Source organism: Etheostoma cragini, chromosome 12, assembly GCF_013103735.1.
Source record: "Etheostoma cragini isolate CJK2018 chromosome 12, CSU_Ecrag_1.0, whole genome shotgun sequence".
Lineage (NCBI taxonomy): Eukaryota > Metazoa > Chordata > Actinopteri > Perciformes > Percidae > Etheostoma > Etheostoma cragini.
Genome location: NC_048418.1, coordinates 15,399,769 through 15,423,772, shown reverse-complemented (window position 1 = coordinate 15,423,772; position 24,004 = coordinate 15,399,769). Strand labels below are relative to the sequence as shown.

The following is a 24,004-nucleotide window of genomic DNA, read 5'->3' as shown; positions in this document are numbered from 1 at the left end:
ATATATATATATATATATATACATATATATATATACACACATACACACACACCTACCTACCTACCACATCTGAGATTTCCACAGAAAGACCATTGCTGTAACAAACATTTTGAAAGATACTTAAATAGTTGTTATTACTGCCCATGAGTAGGCTTAGCAGTAAAACACTGCAAATGGATACATTACCATATGATTCTAGCGGGAACTTTTAGGCGCACAAGTTTTTTAAAGAAACATATGGTTCAAATCTGTACTGAAGTGATGTTGAATTAGTTGGAAGTCAAATGAAAGATAATGGCATATGGTAATTGAAATAATTGAATGCACCAGCACAAGGCATGGAATATTTTATAGCTAGGTTATTTGCTTGATTAAAGTTGCTTATGTATTCAAATCTGTGTGTAATTGACTTTTTTAGTCATTGCAACAAGTCCCCAGAGCAATCAATAAGGTTTTTCCACCTTTACTTACAAAGCCAGCCGTTAATATTTATTGCCAGAAAATGCAAATTACAAAAACTAACTATTTAGCCACAATGTATGATCTAGCATTTAAGTAGCAATCTGCTAACGTTTGTGTCTGCTTTGAGAAAAAAAAAGAGCATGAAAGCAAAATTTACAGGAGCTACGTGTATAGCTAAGTTGAACCACATTTGAGCTGGTTTACAAGGCAAGCTACATGACTTGCAATACAACACAACTACACCGAAGCTAATTGTTTAAATATGTCAGGCTTGTTCCGATCCTCCCTGAAATGTAACACATGAAGGCAAGCATGCACATACGCATACTCAAACAAACAGACATAACGAGCATCAAGCACAGCAGGCACTAGGAATATTTCACCACTCACCGTTGAAAAGGGGATGTCCTTTCTCTGTGATATCTGGCACCACAACCTTGTATACATCTTCAGAGAAGCCTGGACTGCATGGTGGGGTGCCCCTGCCCTCTGCTGCAATCTGTAATGTTGGGGGGGGGAGGGCAACAATAAGCCATAAATCAGCCTTAAAAATGCACTCTGTTGCCTCCAAATACCGCTTGGTCACGTTCTGAAGTCCCTGCAGTTGTACAAAAGCATCTGTTGTTTTTATAGCAGGGACCGCAATTAGGATAATGAGGCCAAAAGGGTTAAGCATTAGCCAAAAAGCATGGCTAGGCAAGAACAAGCTCCATTTGTACCCCTGGAGGGGCCTAGGCACAGGGTAGGGTTATGTGACCAACTCTCTCACTCTGCCCCCACGATCAACACACTGCTCTAGAAAAACACTCTTCTTTGAAGTACAGGAACAAAGCAATAAATGAAAAGTAAAAATTCTAACGACCCACTGTGGGAATAAACATGTATGTGTTTATGTCTGATGGGCAATACATATCTGATGGTGTCTAAAGAAACTGCAAGGCGATCGCTGTCATCAATACATTTTTTTTTCTTGGCCTAATTTTGAAAAGGAAAACTCTGTTTAGGGTGTCAACACAAACATAAAGGGAATAATGGTAATGTTAACTACATGCAGATGATAACTAAATCTCCATGCATATCCAAATATACTCAATCACACAACCTCACCATTGATTCAGCTCCTAAGAAGGGCCCTGTTTTTTTGCATGCACTCTCAAAAGAATGTAAAACGAGAGGAGTCCTGCTGAAAAAGAGCATTGTGGGTATCCGTGCCACTTGCCATTTTTAATCAGAGGAATTTAAATGGAAAATGCTTGTCGAGATGGGAGGGGGGGGAGCAGAGCTGGAATTCTTGCACGTTACAACAATGGTACCATGATGTACATTTCTGAGTATGTATAAGAGTTAATTTAGACGCCAGCCCCGAACAACTATTTCAGCTGCCCAAGCTACATTATTTAACTGTGTGGCTGCTATAATTTTGTTGATAAAGGGGAACGGTTTTAACAATGTAGCCTAGCATAGTAAAGAAAAGAAAATAATTTCCCCCAAAACACTCCATTAGGCTACAGTGTAATGTTCCTTAAACAACAATTACTATACCATCACTGGATACATGTAGTTAGGCTATACATAACCACACTGTTTTACAGTTGGCTACTTTTCATTGTTGCTCATAACGGCTTTTACCAGAGAGGCAATTAACTCGCCGGGGGACAGCGACACGCTGCAGCCATCTACAAAAATATTCAAACTAAAATAAATATAACCAAGTGAGAACTAGGTTAATGTGGGCCTGTATCGCCCAACTTCCGATAAAATATTCAGCCAACGTTATATGAAGTCATAAATCAGTCTACGTCATTGCAAATTTGAACTATTTTAGATGAAAGTATACATGTTTACACAGCACCTCGTGAGAATACTTGTAATACAAATGCAAATAACCGTTAGCCAGTAATTACAGCACGTGCCAGACACATCTTACATTTCTGGGTTATATTCATGGCAATGTATCAAAACTGCACGCTATGTAAAGTGCCTGTTGGAAAGCTAGCAGCTCGACGCCGCTTGTCGCTCGTAACTCAACATATAGCATCGCTACCTAACAAAAAGCACCTAAACTGTCCGGTGAAACTCCGCTCGGAACCGCTCTGAAATTACATTACCTGCAGTCCTGCCAAGACGGCCAGCAGAAACAGACCGCTGCCCTCGTGTAGTGAGTGCATTGTTACGCCCGCGACTGCTTAATGTCCCCCTTCGGAATCCGAATAGTAAAAAAAGAAAAAAGAAATAAGGCAAAATATAAAAGAATATCCGTCTGGCACAAGTGTTGCTGCGGTGAAAAAAGATCCCTTTACAACAAAGGCAGGAGCAGCAGAAGCGGCGGTGGCAGCATGTAGCAGCCTCCTCCACTATCCAGTCAGTAGTGAGGGAGAGCAGTGCCTGGTACTGAGGCTGCTGCTCCCTCCCATCCAGTCCAACACAAACACACAAAAAAGCCCCAGCCACTATAGTCTAACCGCCCATCTCAGTGTCTCTCCCTACTGGTCACACAGCCAATTTCACTGCTGGGACGGAGCGGGGTCCCAAATGACAGAGCAGGCCTATTACAATATTCACACTTGTTCCTTCACAATGTGTGGTAGTCAGCGTGGAGTTTATGGTGGTCTTATCTTACATTATGGTAAATTTATTTACTTTTTTTATACTTTTTGTTGTAACCGATTATCTTGCATCTGTAAAGTAGGCTATTTACTCAAATTTAAGTTTTTAAACAGGCTGTTTTATATTTGTTATTTCTAGAACAGGTCAGCTTGAAAAAATATTATAGATATGCAAACTGATGATAAGGCATCGGTATCTTGATTTGAACCACATCCTATCAATACCAACCGATTACAGTATGGTTCTTATTGATATGGCCAAGCTGTACTTCAAGTCCAAATTATATTAACTTGAAAAACAATGCCACACCATTTTAGATTAGCCTACAACATGTTGCAATAGTTTAACATGTTAAGATCAATTTGAGGTCGCCATTTATTTACTTATTGTCTGCTTTAACTTACTCATGCACACACTATTTAAATGAGACTGAGAAACTGGAAATGCAAAGCAGAGACAAATCAAAACAGACATTGTCGGATCTGATTATTTTACAACTTATATGCATTGGTAGTGTTTCATTTTGAAGTTAACTCAAAGTTATCAAAATGGTAATGTGTTTTTTCTGATCATGATACACTGGGTTGTACGTATAGCCTATCCATGTTGTTTTCCATTTCAGTTCTTTGGGTATTAGCCCCAGACTCCTCTGAGATTAATGCTTTTTGAATGTCATGGACATCAGTAATTTAAGATTCAATCAGTTGTTTCTCGGCCTGCACAAACAGTAAGCCAGACTCTATTGAGCATTAGGTAGGAGATTTTGATCACATTGCCCTCAGGTATTATCGGTATACTGCACATTTGATCTGAATGACTATTAATTAGCAGCGTTTGTGCTAAATCTGTGTGTGTGTGTGTGTGTGTGTGTGTGTGTGTGTGTGTGTGTGTGTGTGTGTGTGGGTGTGGGTGTGTGTTGGGAGAAGGGGGGTTCAAGTAAGTTGCTGCCACATAACCTCAGTGTTTCACAAATGACTAACACTGGAATTTTGCATTCTATTCGTTCATCTTCACTTAAGCCTAGAATCCGTAAGTAAAGCTTTTTCATGTTCCACTAAAATATGCAATGAATAATTCCCTAACATTATCTTCTCATGTGATACAGGCTGATGAAGGTTAAATTACCTTGGTTGTGCTACTGACATCTAATTAACTATCAAGAGATGGCTCTATGGAATAGATAGCATACGTGACGCAGAGATATTTCAGTTTGGTAGACGAGAGAAAATACTCACTCCATACCAAATGATAAACAACGGCTGACTTTTCGTTCACCTTCTCCTGGGCAATCTGTTTTTTTCAAGTTATTGGCGTTTTGTGGTGCATGTGAGTATGTGTAGGAGCGATCTTGCTCTCCTCCTCCTACAAATCAAACCATCCGCTCTTGAGAGTGGGTTGTAATCATAAACAAACAGTAAGCACTATCACATCATACCACTTACAGTCAGTACACACACACACAGGGGAAGAGAGGGATGAATAGTTTTTAAAGTGCTTGCGTCTTGTCATAAGAGACTCATGTCACTTCACACTCTTGTCATTGATTAGCGCGCCTGATTGTCCATGTTTTAAAATAATTACACTGTCTCTTCAGAGGAAATGAATGCTATCAAAAGAAAGAGTGCAACAAAATTAAGATAACGTTAAAGACAGTTGTGGTCATGGTTTCCCACTGTTATTCAACTATTAAGAACCATGACAAAACAAGTTTTTCACCAAAGGCAGTCACATTCAATGTGCACTTTGGCAGAATTGGGAAAGAGATCAAATGAAATGACCTGTTGATAATTGATATCACATTTTGTACAAATTGATGTAATGTAATCTAATTGAAAGTGGGATCAAAATGCTCCATCTCTTTGATTAAGGCAGAGGCGGTTATCTTTCATCAGCACTTGTCTAGGCAGGGAGGGGAGGAGGCGACAGTGGGAATCCAATTTGGACTTGGTGCATTCAATCAAACAATATCATGTTGCATGAACATAGAGTTCCCCCCTGAGAACTATATGTGCAGAATACACCTGAATTTGGCATTGTCTAAAATGTGCAATCACACATGAAATGTACCATTCAAGGACCCTGTGCAGTCTGTGGTTAATACATTCTCTAGTCTGTACTGTGTGTCGAAAGATAACGTTGTTCTGCAGGCGTGTGTGAGGCAGCTGTATGATGCATGTTGGTCGTGCTGCTGACACTGCTGTTGACTCTCATAAGCGCAGGTGTCCGAGGGCTGGCGGCCTGGAGGGGCCCTTGATTCAACACCTTTTACTCTGCACAATTTGATGCAGCGTGGAGCACTGCAGCACGATGGCCTTGATGGCACTGAAAGAAAAATGGACGAGGTCAGCAGCACTTTCTCATCCGCTGCACTTCTTCATGCTGACTTTGTGTTGATACAGGGATATCACACAGTTCACACTTCCACATACTGTAATTCAGGGCTCAGTCAGTTCTGCTGAAAGCCAAAAATAGATAACAAAACATTCATGCACATAGTCTCTTTCTTTTGAATTCACTGGCTGCCTATGTAAATCGACAGAGCCACAGATCCAGTATTTTGAAATGACACTCAGTATTCAATCAGTAAGGGAGAACGTGTTCTCTTTTGGTACAAACACACATATTGTGACCCCTCTCAACTTTCTTTCTTATTATCTTGTCACTGGTAATCCCTTGCATGTCAAAGGTGGCTTTGGAACAAATTAGTGGCTAGAAAAGAGCAACCTAGTCCTCAAAGCCATTATCAATTCCAATCAAGGCTCATTGTAATGCATTCAATAAAAGATCTCTAAGGACCCCGGTAATGCTCTGATTATTCTCCTCTTGTGCCAAATCGGCTCATTCAATCTTTTATGCCATTTAAACAATGTTGCCAAATAGAGCTATGCATATATCAGGGAGCACGTGCACACACCTCTGTAAAATGCATGGTGTTTATCTATGGTTTTCATGTCTAATGCTTATCTGGTTACTTGAATTTGTTTCTGGCTTTCACACATATTTTATAGCTAGGTCTTAGCATGTCATCCTCTACAAAGATAATGCATGATGTGTTTTAACAAAAAAATATTGCGTGATGACTTTGCTGAAAATGTGTAACCTTAAAAAGGATCTGCTTCTGCTTTAGTGTATGCAAAGTGACAAGCAGCGACAGTGACATGCAAGAACATTTCCGCTGAACATTTTCTCTGTAATTTCTTGTGAAAAGACATGTCAGTAAAGCAGCTTGATGCCACCCCTTGTCAACAAATAAAGGCAAAATGCTGCTTAGGCAACAGCTGCTACAACGTCTACCAAGTCACAGGGCTCTGGCCCAATTTAGGGATTGTAGTTTTGTTGCTGGGAGCCACATCTTCCTGCTGTGTGCTGGTGCGGCACACGGATCTAATAGTGATTGATTGCCTGATTAAGGCAAATTGTGTTGAACTCCAGAGCAACCCAAGGAGAGAAGAGAGCATCTTCAGTTAGCGATGCAATAAAAGTGTGGCTATTGATTTGTAATGGCACGTGTGCAAAAAGGCAGTTGTCTCAATTATTCATTTTTCTTGTATTTTCTTTGGAACAAACAATGTCCAAAAGCTTTTTTTTCATGCAAATTGTTTATTGCTAATTTCTTCATCATTTTACATTAAAAAACGGTACAAAATAAATGTTTTAAAATAACTGAAATGTTTACAACAAAAACAGAGTGTTATGGGTTGTTTTTTGTGATGTCTGTGCCATATTTACAATACTAAAATACAGCAATTATATTGTAGTTTATACTAGAAGAAATTACATTATTAGTTTTTGTTTAACGATGACGGTCATGCTAGCACTTCTGTGAGGCTGTACTGAGGCACAGTGGTGCTTTGAGCTAAATGCTAATCGCAGCATGCTAACATGATAACAATGCTATTATGCTTATGTTTAGCAGGTGTTGTTGTGGAAGTTTTCTGTTCGGGCATCATAGTTTAGTCAGGCATCGTAGTTCACCATCTTAGTTTACCATTGTATGTAATTAGTTTTGCAGTTGTATTTTGTAAACCAAACTGGACAAATTAAAAGTTAGACCTGATGGTGTTGCAACATGAAAAGTCAGGAGATCCCCTAAAAGGCTTTAGCTTCACCATCTGGGGACCATGAATGTCTGAACAAGCTCAACAGTTGTTGACATATTTCAGTATGGATCAAAACTAGCTAAATAGCTAAAGGACAGGAAAGAAGCAATTAAACATATCTCTATTACTCTGTTCAGCACAGAATGAGTAAATTATTAATGGCTGTGGGGTTGTTATCTGAGTTTTCAGGGCAAAACTGGAATGTTTTGCTTTAATAAATAGCCCGATCTTCCACATGTGACAGGTTGTTCACTCAAGTCCTCTCTCATACACACACACACACGGACACACACACACACACACACACACACACACTTTCACTTCAAATGAAGGCTCCAAGTAAACAATTTATAGTTATTTAGAATGTCTTCTTGTCATCAGTCACAGGTTTTGAATCAGTGCACAGCCATTTTCCACATTGCATCAACCAAATACAGCAAAATCATAAGTGACAAGACAACATCACCTAAATAACAAGTTCATCTTCGCTGTTATCCTCATGTTGAGTAAAGTCAACCAAATTATTGTCAAAACGTCCAACGTGTGCAACATTTCCTCTATAACAATAAAATGCAGAGCTTATCACGCTCCGTACAACCTGAGTGCCTTGGTGTCTTCAGTATTTGCAGCCCAAAATGTATTCCCCCTTATCGCTATTGATCTGCAAGGAGACAAGGTCTCTGGTCGTGACAGCCTGGCCTGTCTGATTTAGGGATGGACCAACAGCCTGTCTGAGCCCAGGGGCCTGGAGGGATTCATTTGAGGGCTGCTGATGCTCCCATGCACCTTCCTCTGTCCCACAATGGGCGGTCTGATCATGAGCTTGATTTTGTAGGCAGTCAGGGAATAAGCCACTATTTTTTGTAATCACACAGGTAAAGAGATTAGAGGTAACTTTAATGAATGCTTGACTTTTTGGTTATGTTAATGTCTTCAGCTGGAAGAGTTTCATTTTCAAATTTATTAAGATTGCTTTCATAAAAAAGGCACAGAAGCCTGATTACAAAAATTACTGTGGGCTTAAGAAGGTGGCAAAGAGATGGCTTGCTTGCTGAGTTTGTCAGATTGCATTAAGAGCTAAAGGTTGTTCATCAAAAGAATGAAATTCATGATGAAAAACATGACAAAAAAAGCAAACTATATTAATATAATGTATTTTAACATAGTGGATAAAAAACCTCCAACTCTACCGACAGCGACTACATTAAAACATGTTGTTTATTGTTGATTTGACACAATATACTGTGTTTTAATGAGATTAAAACATGATCCTAATTCATGATAATTCCCATAGCACCTATTCCAACACAGTTGCCTTTGGGTATTAGCATCTATTTTTTCAACATAAACAGGATTATTATCTTGTGCATAAAGCTATCTCCACGGCTCATTAGCCGTCAGCAGGTTATCAAATGCTTAAGATGCTTAATTTATTTCATTAATTCAGAAAATGCTGCATTTTTCAACAGAATAGGAATAGCTGAAAAATAAAAACACCTGCATACCAACAATATGGAACAATGCATTTTTGCCGCTTGTAGTGATTCAGCAAAATCCTGCAGCCAAAATAACATTAATAATAATAATCTGAATTAACAAATGGAGAATTATTTGAAAGAAGCACAATGTTTTAGTTTAGGTTTTTATCCATGTCGCATAGATAGACGTTGGCTCAAACCAATAAGCAGACAGAAAGTAAATAACTTTGAAGAGCATTTGCGTTCTTGGCAGCAGATGTTAGTGGCAGGTTGCTCAGAGCGAAGGGTGCCTCATTTGGCTCGCTCAGGAGGTGATCATGAGACATATTGCCTTTACTCTCGCCCTCCTCACAGACACATGACTGCTCCCTTCACTCGCTAGAGAATTGGACCAGAGTAGCATCAAAGGGTCAGTAGGACACAAACCGACGGAAGTGAATCAGTTCAAGTATCTGAGGCATCTACCAATGTTTGTTCATGGAAATTGTAATATCAAAAGCTCTTCATAGTCACAGCAGAACTTTATTTGGTTAGAGGGAAGCAGAATGATGCATCAGTGTGACTCACACAATCCCCACTTCTTCAACACACAAAGCATGTCCCACACAATACCTTTGAAACTCCCACAAATCGGGAGTGAAGCCGTCTTCAGATGTGTCGTTTTCAATATCAGCTTTTGCACTGTTAAACCTAAGAAGGATGTGTCAGCACGACAAAGATGTTTGATATACTCTCAGGTATTTTCACAAAAAGTCTCGAGAATCACTTTTTGTCTCAGTCTTTGCTTTTTTAGCTGTTCAATTCCTTTTCCCCCTTTCTTGGTGTCTAATTGGATTTCATTGATTTACTCCTCCATGATGCTGGCTTGGCCAAGTCTCTGCTGACCCTGCAGAAAAATATCAGCCAGGCTGTCTAACAGGCACTGTTCCGGCAACACACACACACACACACACACACACACACACACACACACACACACACACACACACACACACACAGCACCCTCAATTCAAGCAGTGAATGATTGTGTCAGTGAGCTGGAAGTGAGTCAACCTGCCGCTCCTGTGGCCCTCACAGCACAACCATAGATTTGCGTCGCACTGAAACAACAGAAGGCTCCGGGAGGGGGGGCGGGTTGTACCCACTGCTCTGGGACTCTGGTACAGCTGTAGAGGGGAAAAAAGTGACGGGGCCAAATGTCGGCCGTCAGAAGGCCCGAGGACACAGCCACTCATCTGTGCCTGAGCAGCCATGTGTCACCTTGAGCTCTGTGGAGGAGGTGTCCGGACACAAACCTGCTGGGCCAGGCGGGGTGTGAAGAAGGAGGCAGGATGGAGGCAGAGTGGAAGTAGAGCTAGCTACTCAGCTTTCCATAAGTGACAAATGTGACTCAGTGGATGAGAGAAAGAGAAGCGATAACTTCGAGCAGCGAGTGGAATCCAAAAAAAGACAAAGGAAAAAAAGTCCCCTTTTTAATTCTGCATACACCAAGAGAGGATAAGAAGAAAAGGATACAATACAGACAGAGCTTTGATACCAACTGTGTCCTCGTTTCCTCCACTCGACTCCTGTCCCCCTTCTGCCATGCATTATAAACGGCTGATTATGACAGTGACAGCTCCTCAGGTGTTCAGTATGCTAGATTTGTTATTCAGCTCACAGGCATGGCTGTCCCTCCCTCTTACCACCTGCACAAGCACACAGACCCGCACACGAGCAGAAATGCACACACATACACACACCCCCATGCACGTGCGTATTGCTCACAGCTGCTGTGTCAGCGGGACTCAGAGAGAGGGGAATATTACATGAATCAGCCTCACACAACTGTTGTATTCACAGTGCTATGATCCAGACTCACAATTTAAATTAGGCTTTTATTGTTTGATTTAGACTTTCATGGGCCACTGGTGGTTTCGTGAACTCAGATTTGTTTAATCTTAGAGATATTAATACATTTTAGTGGGCCAAATGGGCAGATTTGCATTCCTGGAGGACACGGAAATGACTTTGATCATAAAACCAAAACTTGCAATAGATGTATATCCATAAGAGCACTGTAAAGCTAACTCATTATATTATTTATACAGTACACCCTCGTATTACTTAAATTGCAAAAAAAACAACTGTATATTTACACTTCTAGCATGATTTGTGAATGTGTAGTGAACCAAAGGATATGCTACTAAGTGTTGAATGCAACACATGCTTAAGCTTTAAAGCTGCACTATTCTTATATTACCAACTGTGCCCATGATTATGGGTAATGTTGTTTAGTTTGTTTATTGTCCCTGTGGGGAAATTAGGTTGAAGCAGAAATCACAAGGCAATTTTGACAACAAAAGACAAGTAAACAGAACAGTTCAGTTCGGTCTCACTACCCTTTCTTGCAGTTCCAGCTGGTATTTCTATTTTCAGCTAAAGAATGTCCAACAAACCCACCAGACTACCTGCCCAGCACCAAACCGCTGACAGAAAAAGTTATCGACTGACTGGTGAAGATAAGGAGCATTTAGCAGCTAAAGAGCCAGTTAGTTCCCTCAGGAGTTGGTGAGAACCAAAACTAAGCTAAATGGAGAGTGAATATTGGTCTCTGCGGGATTTCTAAATGAGCTACTGTATGCTAACACGTTAGCCACAGCAACGTTTTTAGGTAAATACTTGTCGATCTTGTGATTACCGCTTATTTTGCTGCCCTCACAATTTGCTCAGTGATGTTTTTATGTTATTGTGTAGGGCCTGCTCAGTCATAAATAATGCAAACTGAAGTGAGGCCACCTTGAGATTTTTAATAATGCAAATGCATCATCGTGGAAATGCTTCATTAAAACATCAATGTTAAACATTTTATCGTCAGCCCAAATCAGAAAGTTAGGACGTGCTTAAAGCCTCACTGGCGGCAGTACTAAACCTGTATTTACAGTAACTCTAAATTACAAACCATAAAACAATTACTGTCCTGGAACACTGAGTACCTTCTATATTATAGCCAACTAAAGAAAATCTCTTGAAAATTTAGGTGGCAAAACTGACCTTTTGCTGTATACAGTTCTCACCATCCTGTTATCTTCTCCAGTGACAGTATCTTTAAGATGTGTATGAAAACAGAAATAATTTCAGAGCACGTTAAAAGAAAAAGTTACATTCATGAGGTGTTAATTTTGAGAAGTCTCCTCACATGGCATTTCCTAAAGTTCCTGTTATTTCAGCAGAGCCCATGGCTTAGCTCTCTAATTTGCTCCAGCTTTGGCTTCACTCTACCATGTAAATGCAATTGAGTTGCTGACAAAGTATTTCTGTTGGCAGAGCCGCCGTCTGCCTTTTACATTAAGAAAATAAAGAAATAAATACGTAGGAAACTGATCTTAAAATAGAAAAAAATAATCACTTCGCCAGGCAGTAAGCAGTAACTTACAACGGGTTACGGCTTCACCTTTTAAAGTCAGATCAATCTCATCGAGGGGTTCTATTTGTGTTTCTTTACTTGCCACAAGTATTTTTTAACCTAATCTAACTCGACAGGGTTAATTTTGTGAGGTCCAGTGTACAGTTTGACAGATTGCTGACCTTTTGACTCACAGATTCACAGTCAACTTTTAATTAGGTTCTACGCTCACTTCATTACTTTGCTTTTCTAATGCATGCGGTTTGCAAAAGCTAGATATATTAGACGTGATGTAACCTGAGTAGGTTAACCAAGCATTAAACACTACATTAAGACTGATTGTCCAACCTTACACATGAAAAGGTTACATCAACCTTCAATTAAAACCTTCTTCACATTTCTCATACTTTGGGGAACAGAAATGTGGATGTTGGTATAATTTTAGCTGCGTCAAGAACTGAAATGTTAATGAACTAGTGCCTAATTTACTTTGTTTCCTTTAGGGTTAGAAATTCATTCTCATAATAGTTAGACATCACCTCTATTGGACTTTGCTGTTCCAAAGTTTCAGCTTCATTGGTCAGTGATACATGTGGCAGAACTGATTATACAATTACATTGCATGTGTTGATGTGTATAAATTATTCTATTCCCAGGAGCACCAATTTCAACATTATGCAAAAGAAACACACAAGCTTTTTTTTGGTCTGTTTTGTTTGTTTCAAAACCAGTATCTTAATCAGTGACACGCCGGAACATGCAGGGGAAATGTAGATATTAGGCTATAGATATTACCAGCTGTTAGTCAGGACCATGGGCACTTTTGGCGTTCTCAATGGCATTGAACCTTGGGATGCTGTTTGAGCATCTGTTGGTGAGAATGCCAGGGCTCAGACCCCTTAAAATAAGCCTGGAATTGATACTGACAGAGAAGCTCTTATGAATGTCATGGGCTCCTGAGCGTGATGACAAATTGTATTGTGGGTACAGTTTAGGATTCCGGTGACAAAGTGTCATCTTGCATTAGCTTGCTAAAGATTGGCGGATCAGGCTAAACAAGGTGGCAGTGAGGAAGTCAGCGCATAACATTGTTGACTCCTGACAAGCCTGCTGAAGGCTGCTGAAGCGCTGAGAGGAAGAGCCGATGTAGCCAAGCGATTTTAAGTTATTGGGTTTTGCACTACTCACTGTAAACCGCATTAGGGTAGACACACACGTATAAGTGCCATATGCCTTTAAAATCTAAAAACATAGTTTTATACCAACCCAAGGCATTTTTGTGTCACACAGAAACAGATAAAAGCTTAAAGCTCCTGTGCTTATCAAACCTCCACATCCACAGTATAAACTTGGAACAAATCTAACATTCAGTCTCCCCAAGGCTTCATGTTGGAATTGCGAAATATGATGGTAAAAAATAGGAGGAACCCAGCTGGGATGAACCAGTTCCAATTACCTATATTGTGTTTATGGCAATTCTTTGAGAAATTCTGGGTCCAGGAAAGTAACTACAGGTGAACATTCTTTCATATTTAACCCCCTCCCATGCAGAACCTTTGGTGTGCTTTAGTTAATGCCAGCTTTTTAAAAAAACTTACATGAAAATGTCCATGTAACATCTGTGCTTATTATTATCATTATCATTTTGTATCTCTCTGATCCTTTTATTCTGTGTTTTTCTCTTCGGCCTTGACTTATGGTTTCCTTGTGAAAGCTTTTGCTCTTATGCTGCAATTACAATTCTGAATTCAATTAACTAAAGGGAATAGACATTTATTTTTGTGGCTTGTTCAATGCTGTTCAATTGAATTTTTTGAAAATGCTGTTCTATATGTTATGAACCTTCTCACAACCTGTGTTATTAGTTAAAATCATTGATTATAATGATTGATTTGTGTAATATCTTTTATGATTTGATCCACTGATGAGAAGACGCCTCATAGTCAAACAGGCAGAGAAATGAACTTTGCGGCTTCCTGTCATCCTCATCATCTTTATCATCTGGCTCCTGCCAAAGCTTTGAGTCTAAAGGCTGGACAACTTTATTGTGCTTTTCCAACTGTGACTGGGAATTTGGGAGAAATAGGCCACACATTGGGCTGAAGATTTGCAAAATCTATCGTAGAAACCCACTTTATATGTCATGCATTACTGCGTTTCTTCTACTTCTCAAATGCATCAGACATCTGAGATGCATTCACCCCGCTGGGTAAAAATAACAAATGCTATGAATAGGATGCTGAAAATTGTCCTTGCAATTTTATGATGTTAATATAATTTGTATTCCCACTGTACAATTTGAAAGGACAATGTGTTATCTCCCTGCATGCAAAGTAGGGAAAAACGTGTTATCTTATAATAGCTAATTTGATTTCTTATGTGAATACTGACACGTTAAACAGGCTTCTCCTACCAGTGTCCTTCATGGGCCATTCTCATGTTTATGATTTCCATTAATCCTGCCAACAGAGTGGAAACATCTTGCTGCCTGTGTATTGGCACAGAGCTCCTCAATCATATCAAAAATAATTTGTTGTCTTGATTTATTGATGTTGAGCATTTGGGCTGGAGACCGATTTTCATAAACATCCATCTGCAAATGCTGTGCTATCAAACAAAACAAAGTCTAATTCCAGTGGCGTATTACTAACCTATTATATGATACTTATGTGTATATATACACGCACACAGTATGTATATATGTTCACACAATTACAATTAAAATAATTTAAAGTTTATTTAAGTATGTCTTTGAATGCCTAGATGTGTGTCCATTAACCAGCATTTCATCAAAAAAGTACATTTTCTATAGCGATGACAGCTACACATCCGTGGACAGTTCATGTGAGGTAAATTGAAAAATGTGTTGTCAGCAGTATTGATTCGTCATCATCTCTGGAATCATCAACCCATGCAAGCCCACGTCCAAGCACTTACTCTTTACATTTAAAATGAATGTTTTCAGGGTTGCAGGTTACAGCGAGAATAATAATTGCACATTTTATTAAATAAATTTTTGTATCCTTGTTAGTGGGAAGGTGTCCGAGGTGCCATCAACAGCATGCTGATCTGTTGATGATCCTGCCTCGTCGGAGCATGCAACGGTCTTTGGTTGTTTACTGTTTTGCTCCTCCCCACCGCTCTGTTAAATGGGATATATCTAATGCTGGCACAATAACAAATTACCTGGTGAATTAGCATATGGTTGCAGCTAACATCATTGCTTCCAATAATCAGCCCTGTCTTACTGACGGACCTCTATTATACCTCTAGCATCTCTGCACATTTCTGCAACTATATGTGGTCATTAAATGGACACATTATAAAGGCATAATTGGAAGGCACATAAGCCCTTTGCTTATTTATTTGATTAAAATGTGTCTTGCACATGTGCTTTGCTCATGTAGCCTTCAACATAGCTTTAGCAGAAGATGATAAATAGTACCAGTGTTTTGTTTTCAATAAGAGTGCTTAATCTCTGCTGGGTGAAACTTACCGTCTGACATTGTTCCTGCGGGCTCTTTTGGTAAAACATGCCACAAATAGAGAAATTAGGTTGCCCTACGTTTGGCCTCTTTTAGCCTATAGGACCTCCCTGAGATGGAGCACTGCAGTTTACTGCCCTGCAAACTTGCAGGTGGTTATTTCACAGTTGGGGAATAATAATAGTTGGACTTTGACTTCATTTTAGGCCTATTGGAAAACAAACAATTTAACATTGCAACACTATAACAACATTTGCTATTCCGCTTTGCACTGCAATAGAGTGAAAGTTGAAGTAAAGCGTATAAATACAAATACTGCAAGCACATTCCTTTGCATTGTGTATTTACTTTTCTGTAGTTTAAATACTCACAAGCCCCAGATGTCAAAAGCTGATTACATTCTCATATCACTCTGTACTTCCTTGAAATGGTAAAGCTGTTGGGAATATGTAAAACCAAAAGGTCAGAAGTAATCTTAGTCAGATAGGCTGAACAAATACGTAACACATGGAATATCTTTACAGGCATGAATTTTTCACTCAGGTTCTGGCTGAAACTACTTTGGTGATTGTGAGACGCTGCTGTGGTGCTGGCAGTAATTCAGTTTCACCCAGAGATATCTCTAAAGGCCTTGGCCTAAAAGCCTTTTTTTCTGAAAATGCCTCTGGCCAGCAGTCACACATCCTGGCTGACCTGGCACTACCCTTGCTAACAGCCACATGTGTTTTAGCTCAGTATGATGACAAGAGGGGAGTGAAGACAAGATAAATAAGCAGTCAAAGTACAGTAATACAACCAACAATGATACAGTTTTCAGAGGAAATGGAGTCTCCTTTTAAATGCTGAATTAAGAAAAAGTGATGTTTGGATGGTTTGAACAAAAAGTGACAATTTATTTGGACAGCTCATATAGGCCTACTCAAATAATTGGTGACAGATACAAAGTAGGTGAAGCCTCAGGGGCAGACTTTTCCAAAAACCAAAGTATATAAGCGTAAATTAAAGATAAATTGTGATGCATTCATAATTAGCACGTTTTTAATCTAATTCTATTTGTGCAGCATAATGACAGAGCAGAACTTAAAATTGTGCGGATTTTGTGCACTGGTGTGATAATTAATGTAACCTCTTTCACTCCCCAATGTAAGTTGAGTGCAGATTTGAGTTTTGCATGCTCAGATTTAAACGGTTTACAACATAATTGTTTTACTGAAATTGGTGAAATCTATGAAATAATAAACTTCTCTCTCATTACAGACAATAACAGAAGATGTGAATCTTTTCAAAAACGTTTCAGCTATCTTTGATTGTTTGATTGCTAACATTAGCTCAAAACGCCATTTAACTGACATTCTTTGTTGTGTTTGATTGCTAACTTGTAGCCCGCAGTAACAAACTTGGTTAGGTAAGTCGACTTTTAATGTACTGACATTTCAGAAGTGTCTTGTTAGCATCTTGTACGCTTCTTGTCGCAAAGTGACGGATGCGCAACTCACAGCTTCCCTCGCGCCAAAGTGACGCGTGCGTGACTCAAATCTGCACGTGCATTACTTTGTGGAGTGACTGCCTCTTTAAATGTCTATGGCCAATACGAGCGGAAATTGAGGTAGCTAGCTAGGTGACGTCATAAAATTGACATTAGATAATTGTTTTTCCGACCGAGTAGCTTACACCAGCTTTAGGTAAACCAGGAACTGCAGCTGCTAATGAATAAGTTTTGGCCAAAGGAAGTAAAGTGCAACAAGTTCGGACAGATATTTACCGAATATTGACGTGTTGTAATTTCGTTACTTACACTGGGAAGGTGTCGCGGTCGGCCTAAATGCGGACCTAGCTGAAAGCCCTTAACGTGCATGTGCATTAATTGACTGGAAGGCTAGCTAGTTATCCTGGGACCTTTCTTTCTTTGTGAGTACATTTTTGTTTTATTTCCCCCCACTGACATTCTTTTGCTGCTTTGCAGTAAATGTGTGCACAACCACTATCCACACCTCTTTCCTTTCAATGAACGTTATATGTTTAGTCGGCCTTGTCGCTGTCTTGATTCCTGTGATGTGATGGAGCTCGACTTTGTTGTGTTGCTAGTACTAGATTGGTTTGGATAGCTCTGAAGATTCTGAATATCTTTGGACTATTTTTTGAAACGCCTTAGCCCTTATAGCGACACATTAATGTATTTATTTGATAATACAGCTTCTAAATTTAACTAATCAAGGGGAAACCAACATGACAAGTCACACGGATAAAACAGCAAAGAGATATAAAAAACGTATGTAAATATGTGTGAAAACATGTTTAAAGGCTCTTTGGATCTCGTTAATATCATGGCAGAAATTATAAAACAATAGCCCACCATAAAGTAACACCAAAGGCAGCTGATACATACAGAACAGCAGTGGTATTTTAAGCAATTTCCATTTTAAGGATTATATGAAAATGCCTCACTTCTGTTCTCACTGAACAGTATCCCCATTACACTCAAAAGACAACATAACAGCTCGAATAAGAAGCTAATTAACAATTCTGTAGAGTTTTGCATTTGATCCCTTGTTAAAAATGTGTATGCCGCACTAGGAACCATGACCTCTCATTATTCTAAAGTAAAGATTAAAAATTATGTTTAAAATGTTTTTCACAAAGAGGTGATTAGGGTTAATAAAATGTCACAGTAATTGGAATAGATTATATTTAAAATGAGTGGATGGCCAAAGTTAGATACAAGAGAGATACTGCACTGCACCTCTCCCCTACTTATTGCAGTTAATGAGTTTGTGTGGCTTATTCAAAGGAGCAGCAAAGCATTTTGATGCCTAAATTTAGTTGAGCGTGATTATCATCAAAGCCATTCTGATATGGGGAACAATAACAGGAGGCCTATTGTAGAAAAGGACTTTTTGATAAGAAAAACAGTGCATCTTTTGGTGTCAAACTGTCACTGAACAGCGCTGATTAAGGTGTTACAAAAAACTAAGCGCTCAGACTAAGATGTGGGTACCGGTGCTGTTGTCACATGCAATGACAGTTGGGATCTAGAGGAAGCTATCACGAAAAGGATATTGCTGTTCACCTGACATGGGAAATCTACTCTCCTAATAAGTTATATGATTACATTTTCTCAAAGAAGACACATTCAATGAGAACTTAAATGTGTAGTAAATAAAGGATCCAACCTCTGTAATAAAAGTTGGAGCAAGACTTTGGAGGTATTCAACATTTACAAGATGGGGGATAAGGGGTATTTTTTCTGGTCTCTATTTTTGTGCAAAAATATTAAAGGGATTAAAAGGATTGCATTTACCCAGGGAAAGGCTTTGTTAGATGCTATTGTTTTTGTGCTGATTGATTTAGATGACTTTACCCTGAAAGAGAACATAATTAGCTCGCAAGGGGTTTCTGCCAATGAATTGCAGTAGTCAGGGCGTTCCCCTCTGTAGGGAGACTAACGGCATCATTTACTACTTATTATACCTGCGTTTTAAGACAACTGCAATCAGATATTATAATGGTATTGCTGCACTGGAGGCCAAGCAGGTTTTTCAGACTGCTGCTGCAATATTAGGGTGGGGATTGCAAAGACAAATCACTTGAGCTTATCCTAACTGTGGGTGAAGAAGAAAACTGACTTCACATTAAAGTGCACATATTATGCTCATTTTCAGGTTCATAACTGTATTTTGAGGTTGCACTAGAATAGGTTTACATGCTTTTATTTCCAAAAAGCACCATATTTTTGTTGTGCTGCACATTGCTGCAGATCCTACTTTCACTCTGTGTGTTTAGGTCTCTCTTTTAGCTACAGAGTGAGACATCTTAATTCTGTACTATCTTTGTTGGGAGTTGCACATGCGCAGTAGCTAGGTAACAATAACATCAGCTAGATAACTATTTCTCCACGTTTGGTCCGACCAAGGCAGGATTATATGGGAGACTTCTTCTAAACGAGGGACACTTGCAGAACAAGGACATGGAAGTAGTTATTTTGTAGATTATGGTGAACTGGTGTTGTAGCAGTGTTTTGCCATTGAGAACGAGCTAGCATGCTACAGTTAGCCACCTCGTCTCGGCTGGTTACGTAGAAAGCTGTAGAGCGTTTGAACAGCTCAACCGGAGACTGAAGGCAGAGGAAATTTAGAAACCCGTATCTGACTCAAAACAGCATGGATAGTTTTTTTTTCTCCAAGTTTATATGTGTGTGGAAGCACCAGAGACACAAAATAAAACCCCAAATCCCAGAAAAAGTGTTTTTTTTCTTCATAATATGGGCCCTTGAAAGGATCTTCATGACACATGACTGTTGATATCTCAGCCTGATAAAATGCTGTTGGAGGAGGTTCTGTTTTGTTATAGGACATTGTAGACATGTAATGATACTTCATCATAGGTGTCACTTTCAGTAATCCGTAAAGTCACTAATCTTATTCTTAATTTAGCACAATTTGACTCAAATACTCTCCTTTCATTTGACCAAAATCCGCTCGGACACTTTTCTCATTTTCAAAATCAATGTACAGCTGCTGCGAGTGTCCCCTAGAACGTCAACAGCATTCTCGTTGGTATGCAAAAACAACGCAAGCAACAGGTTTTGAACACTTCATTTTAGAATTAGTTAAATCTCAAGCAATTTAATGAAAATGTGCTGTAAAAACACACAAAAATCAATGGTTAATCAAAGAAGGAGGTTAATGTAAACCACAGTACTGAAAGATATTCTCCCTTGAAACAGCATTAGCCTAAATGATACTACTCAATCATTACTTATAGCTCCCTGGCACTGTGTCAGGTTTGTGTGTCTGCAGAGACTCTGCACTCTGCCTATTATTCCTATCTGCCTATATTGTCCTTGTTTTCTTCTTGTTAATCTGACCAAGGACTTAATGTTACCAATGACATATTGTGAGTTTTCTTTTATCAACACATTTTGTTCAGAATTCGGCAGCCTTGTACAAGTATGCAGACTTTGAGTGTTTTTTTGTGTAATTATTGCTATTATTTCTGAATGTCCATGACATTTCTGGACTTCTTTCAGTCAGCAGAAGGGTGGTTCTGCGACATTTGTTACCAATCCCACTACACAGTCCTTTGGAACAACAGCCACTCCAGGGAAGAAGACTGAAACATCTTCTGGCTGAGATTTCTTTGACCTTTTATTGTAAGTGTTAACCTCTCACCAAATAAATTCTTGCTCTGAAGCTCTTTAAGTCAAAGAAATCATATGAGAAACGCTAAATAAGCGATGGGTTTATTAATAAGTCACTAAAAAAAATGTTGTAAACATTTGCAGTTTTTTCCTCTTTCTCATTTCTAGAGGATGGCTCATCCTTTTCATGTAACACAACACAAATGTGAAGCAATATAACAGGATGTTACACTGAAGACTAATATGCAGAATTTACATATTGTGAGTATGTCCATCTTAAAAGGGCTTGAGCAACATGGGGCATGTAAGGCAGAAGACGTCCTAGATGGGTGGAGCTGGAGTGTTCTTTAGGATTCACCGTTAAAACAAAGTCAGGCTTACAGTTCATGTCCGGCAGGTGTAAACTCCCAAAGCACAAATGCACAAAACTCCTAATAAGACTGTATGTCATGTGTTACCACGGGCAAATTAATGCCACTGACAAACATTGCTGCACGATGTGAGGAAAACATCTAATTGCGGTTATTTGGACTGATATTGCGATTGCAATATGATGCATGATATTGGAGGGAAGGATCATTTTGGTGATTTTAGCGAGGATCTGTACCAAAAGAGTATTTTTTTCTCTAGTCTATAGGATACAATTTCTAGGCCAGGATGTCTCTGCAGCACCAAAACACTTGATTAAGAATGTTTTTAAACATATTTTTTCTTTAATAAATATTGTGCCCCTGTGCAATTTGGTTATTGCACTAGTCCATATTGCAATCTTGATGACATTGTGATAAATTGTGCAGCCTTACTGACAAATAGATTCCGCAGTTTGGAAGGTAAGATACTTTTAAAGAAACCGTTTATGGCAACACTGGTGGCACAGCTTCCAGTTGTTAGCAAAATGCTAGCGGAAGCCAGTGGTAAGTCAGGTATGTCATCAAGCAAGTAACTTGCATTACATAACATCGCAGCACATAATACCTATGTTTACCCCATAGCATCTTTGACTTGTGAACACATACTATTTTTTAAGTGGGACAAAATATTTTTGAGGAAATGATACTGTAACGCACATATTGCTCCCAAGAACTGCGTATGAATTGAAACCCAATCATACGTTCTATCCCCTGTCGTGTCTGGACTAAACTGAGCTGTGCATGTGTGATTAAGAGGCGGTAGGCAGTTCTGCAGTAGGGAAACACAACTGGGTATATTTGCTCAATTTCCATTTTATGCTACTTTAGACTTCTACTACATGGTATTTTTGGAGGCAAATATTATTCTTTTTACACACAGCATTTTTTTGAAAGCTGTAGTTAATAGTTACCTTGCAGATTTTGATTGTTAATCAACTAATATAGGCTCAGCTAACCCAGAATAGAAAGTCATTAAATATAGGTCCACCTTCTCATTTATGCATCACTGATTATATTCCAGTAATATAATAAACATTGTTCTGAAATGGGCCATTCTGCAAAATGAGGACTTTTACTTTTCAGTATATTTTGGTGCTTAAACTTTTGTATTCATACTTAAGTAAGGTTTTGAATGGAGAATTTGTACTTCTGTGACAGAGTATTTTTGCAGTGTAGTATTGTTACTTCTTAAATGAAAGATCTGAAAACTTCTTTCACAACTGCAGTGTTGTTTAAGGACAGAGCCTATAATATGATATAATCGCCTATCTACAAAACTAACTCTTTAATAAACAATAGCCTTGTAAATTACAGATCAAGTGCCACAAAGAGAGGTCATGGATTCTGTCAATAGAAAGCAACTTTATAAGGTTGACTGAAAAGTTTAAGGTTAGAGCCCGCCCGATATCAGGCATTTCCCAAATGATGTGTATCAGCATTTATAATGGCATTAATAACATAACATTAATATATATATATAAAATATAAATATTAATTCATTAGAATCATTTATAATGAAAAATACATGATTCTGGAAAAAAAAGAAAATTTAAAAAATAAAAACGGACAGTCAACCATGTTATGAGGGTCGGCGTTGCATAGTTTGTCCACCAGAGGACGCTCTACAACGTACATCTTGGCAACACTGATTCATTTTTAGTTATTGTGTTTTTCTTCAAAGGACTTGTGTTTTTATACATTTAATTTATTAGAATTTTATATTTGTTTTTAAACATATTTCTGTTGATATTTTGGGATATTGGATTTGTATAATATATTTCAAATATTCGTATTGATATCAGCCTTAAGAATCCTTTATTGGTCTGTCTCTAGTTAATTTTACAATTCTCATATTTAAATTCTTTCTCTCTGACTTAGGGAGTAAATGGCTGCATCGCAAATTGTAAAATGTCAACCCGGTTGTAGTAGGAATTTGTTGGCGTTTTTATTTTTTCTCAGTGGACTGTAGATGTTGGCTCTGCACTTAACACTCATGGTTGATTATACACTTTGAATATGGCACGGAGAGCTCTGCCAATACATCCTTGCTTTTCAAGAACCTCAGTTTAATGTTAGAGATATGGCAGACCATCAGCAAACATCCAAGTGAAATTTAAATGTAGTGAGATGTAGTTATACTTTTATGGGGATTTAGATGGAGCTGTTTGGAGTTGGGCCTTCCTATTCATTTATTCTGCCACCATCGAGCCGCTCAGCTGTATTATGCGCTGTGACAGTCTTAAGCTATTTTTATCTACTTTTACCATCGTATGAGAAATTGCAGCTGATAGACTGTAGAAAAGTCATGGATTTCCAACCGACACCGAGCTGTACTTGATATAGATCATAATATCATCTAAACCGGCGTATTGAGTTTTGTGCCTCTGTAACCTGTAGATCAAAGTAATGGACTATTGGAGGCCGTGCTCTCCAAACTAAAGAGGCTTGAGCTACTGAGCATTTTAATGGTTTTGGGCTGGTTCTTAATTATAGGACAGTTTCCCCTGAGTGATTCTTCTCTTATGGAAAAGCAAGGCAATTCTACATCTTCACCTGATCAATACAATGAGGATGTTTTAGTAAAAGATACATGAAGAGGTTCCATCTAATCAATTAAGACTGGCAGCAATGCATTACAGAACAGCGTTCCCCACAGGTTGATATTTTACTTGTGGTGGTGGGTGCCGTGGGATGTGACGGCGCGGCATCATGCAATAATGGCCGAGTTCAGTAAAACTAGTCAAACAAAGGTTTATGTTAACTGGCCTCTTGAAGATGATGAAGTCTAGCTGTGCTTTTTCAACTAAATCTGATTGGTTTGTCAAATAAACGGTAACGTTCAGCAGATTTAATACCTGTTTTACGTTACCCAGATACTCAAATGTTGCCAAGTTAGCCTCAAAACCGTACTATGATCCATGCAGTAAGTCACGTGTTATT

The 24,004-nt window shown here is 38.9% G+C and overlaps 1 protein-coding gene across 1 annotated transcript in view; it reads right to left on the bottom strand.

Moving 5' to 3' along the window:
• cdh2 (cadherin 2, type 1, N-cadherin (neuronal)) overlaps window positions 1-2,886 on the bottom strand; it is a 58,169-nt gene extending 55,283 nt beyond the window's left edge. The window contains exons 1-2 of the mRNA XM_034887720.1: window positions 2,571-2,886; window positions 853-961 (exon numbers count right to left, since the gene is read on the bottom strand). Coding sequence (XP_034743611.1) covers window positions 853-961; window positions 2,571-2,630 — 169 coding nt within the window. The 5' untranslated portion in view covers window positions 2,631-2,886. The remainder of the gene's footprint in view (window positions 1-852; window positions 962-2,570) is intronic.
• Window positions 2,887-24,004: the final 21,118 nt, after the last annotated feature.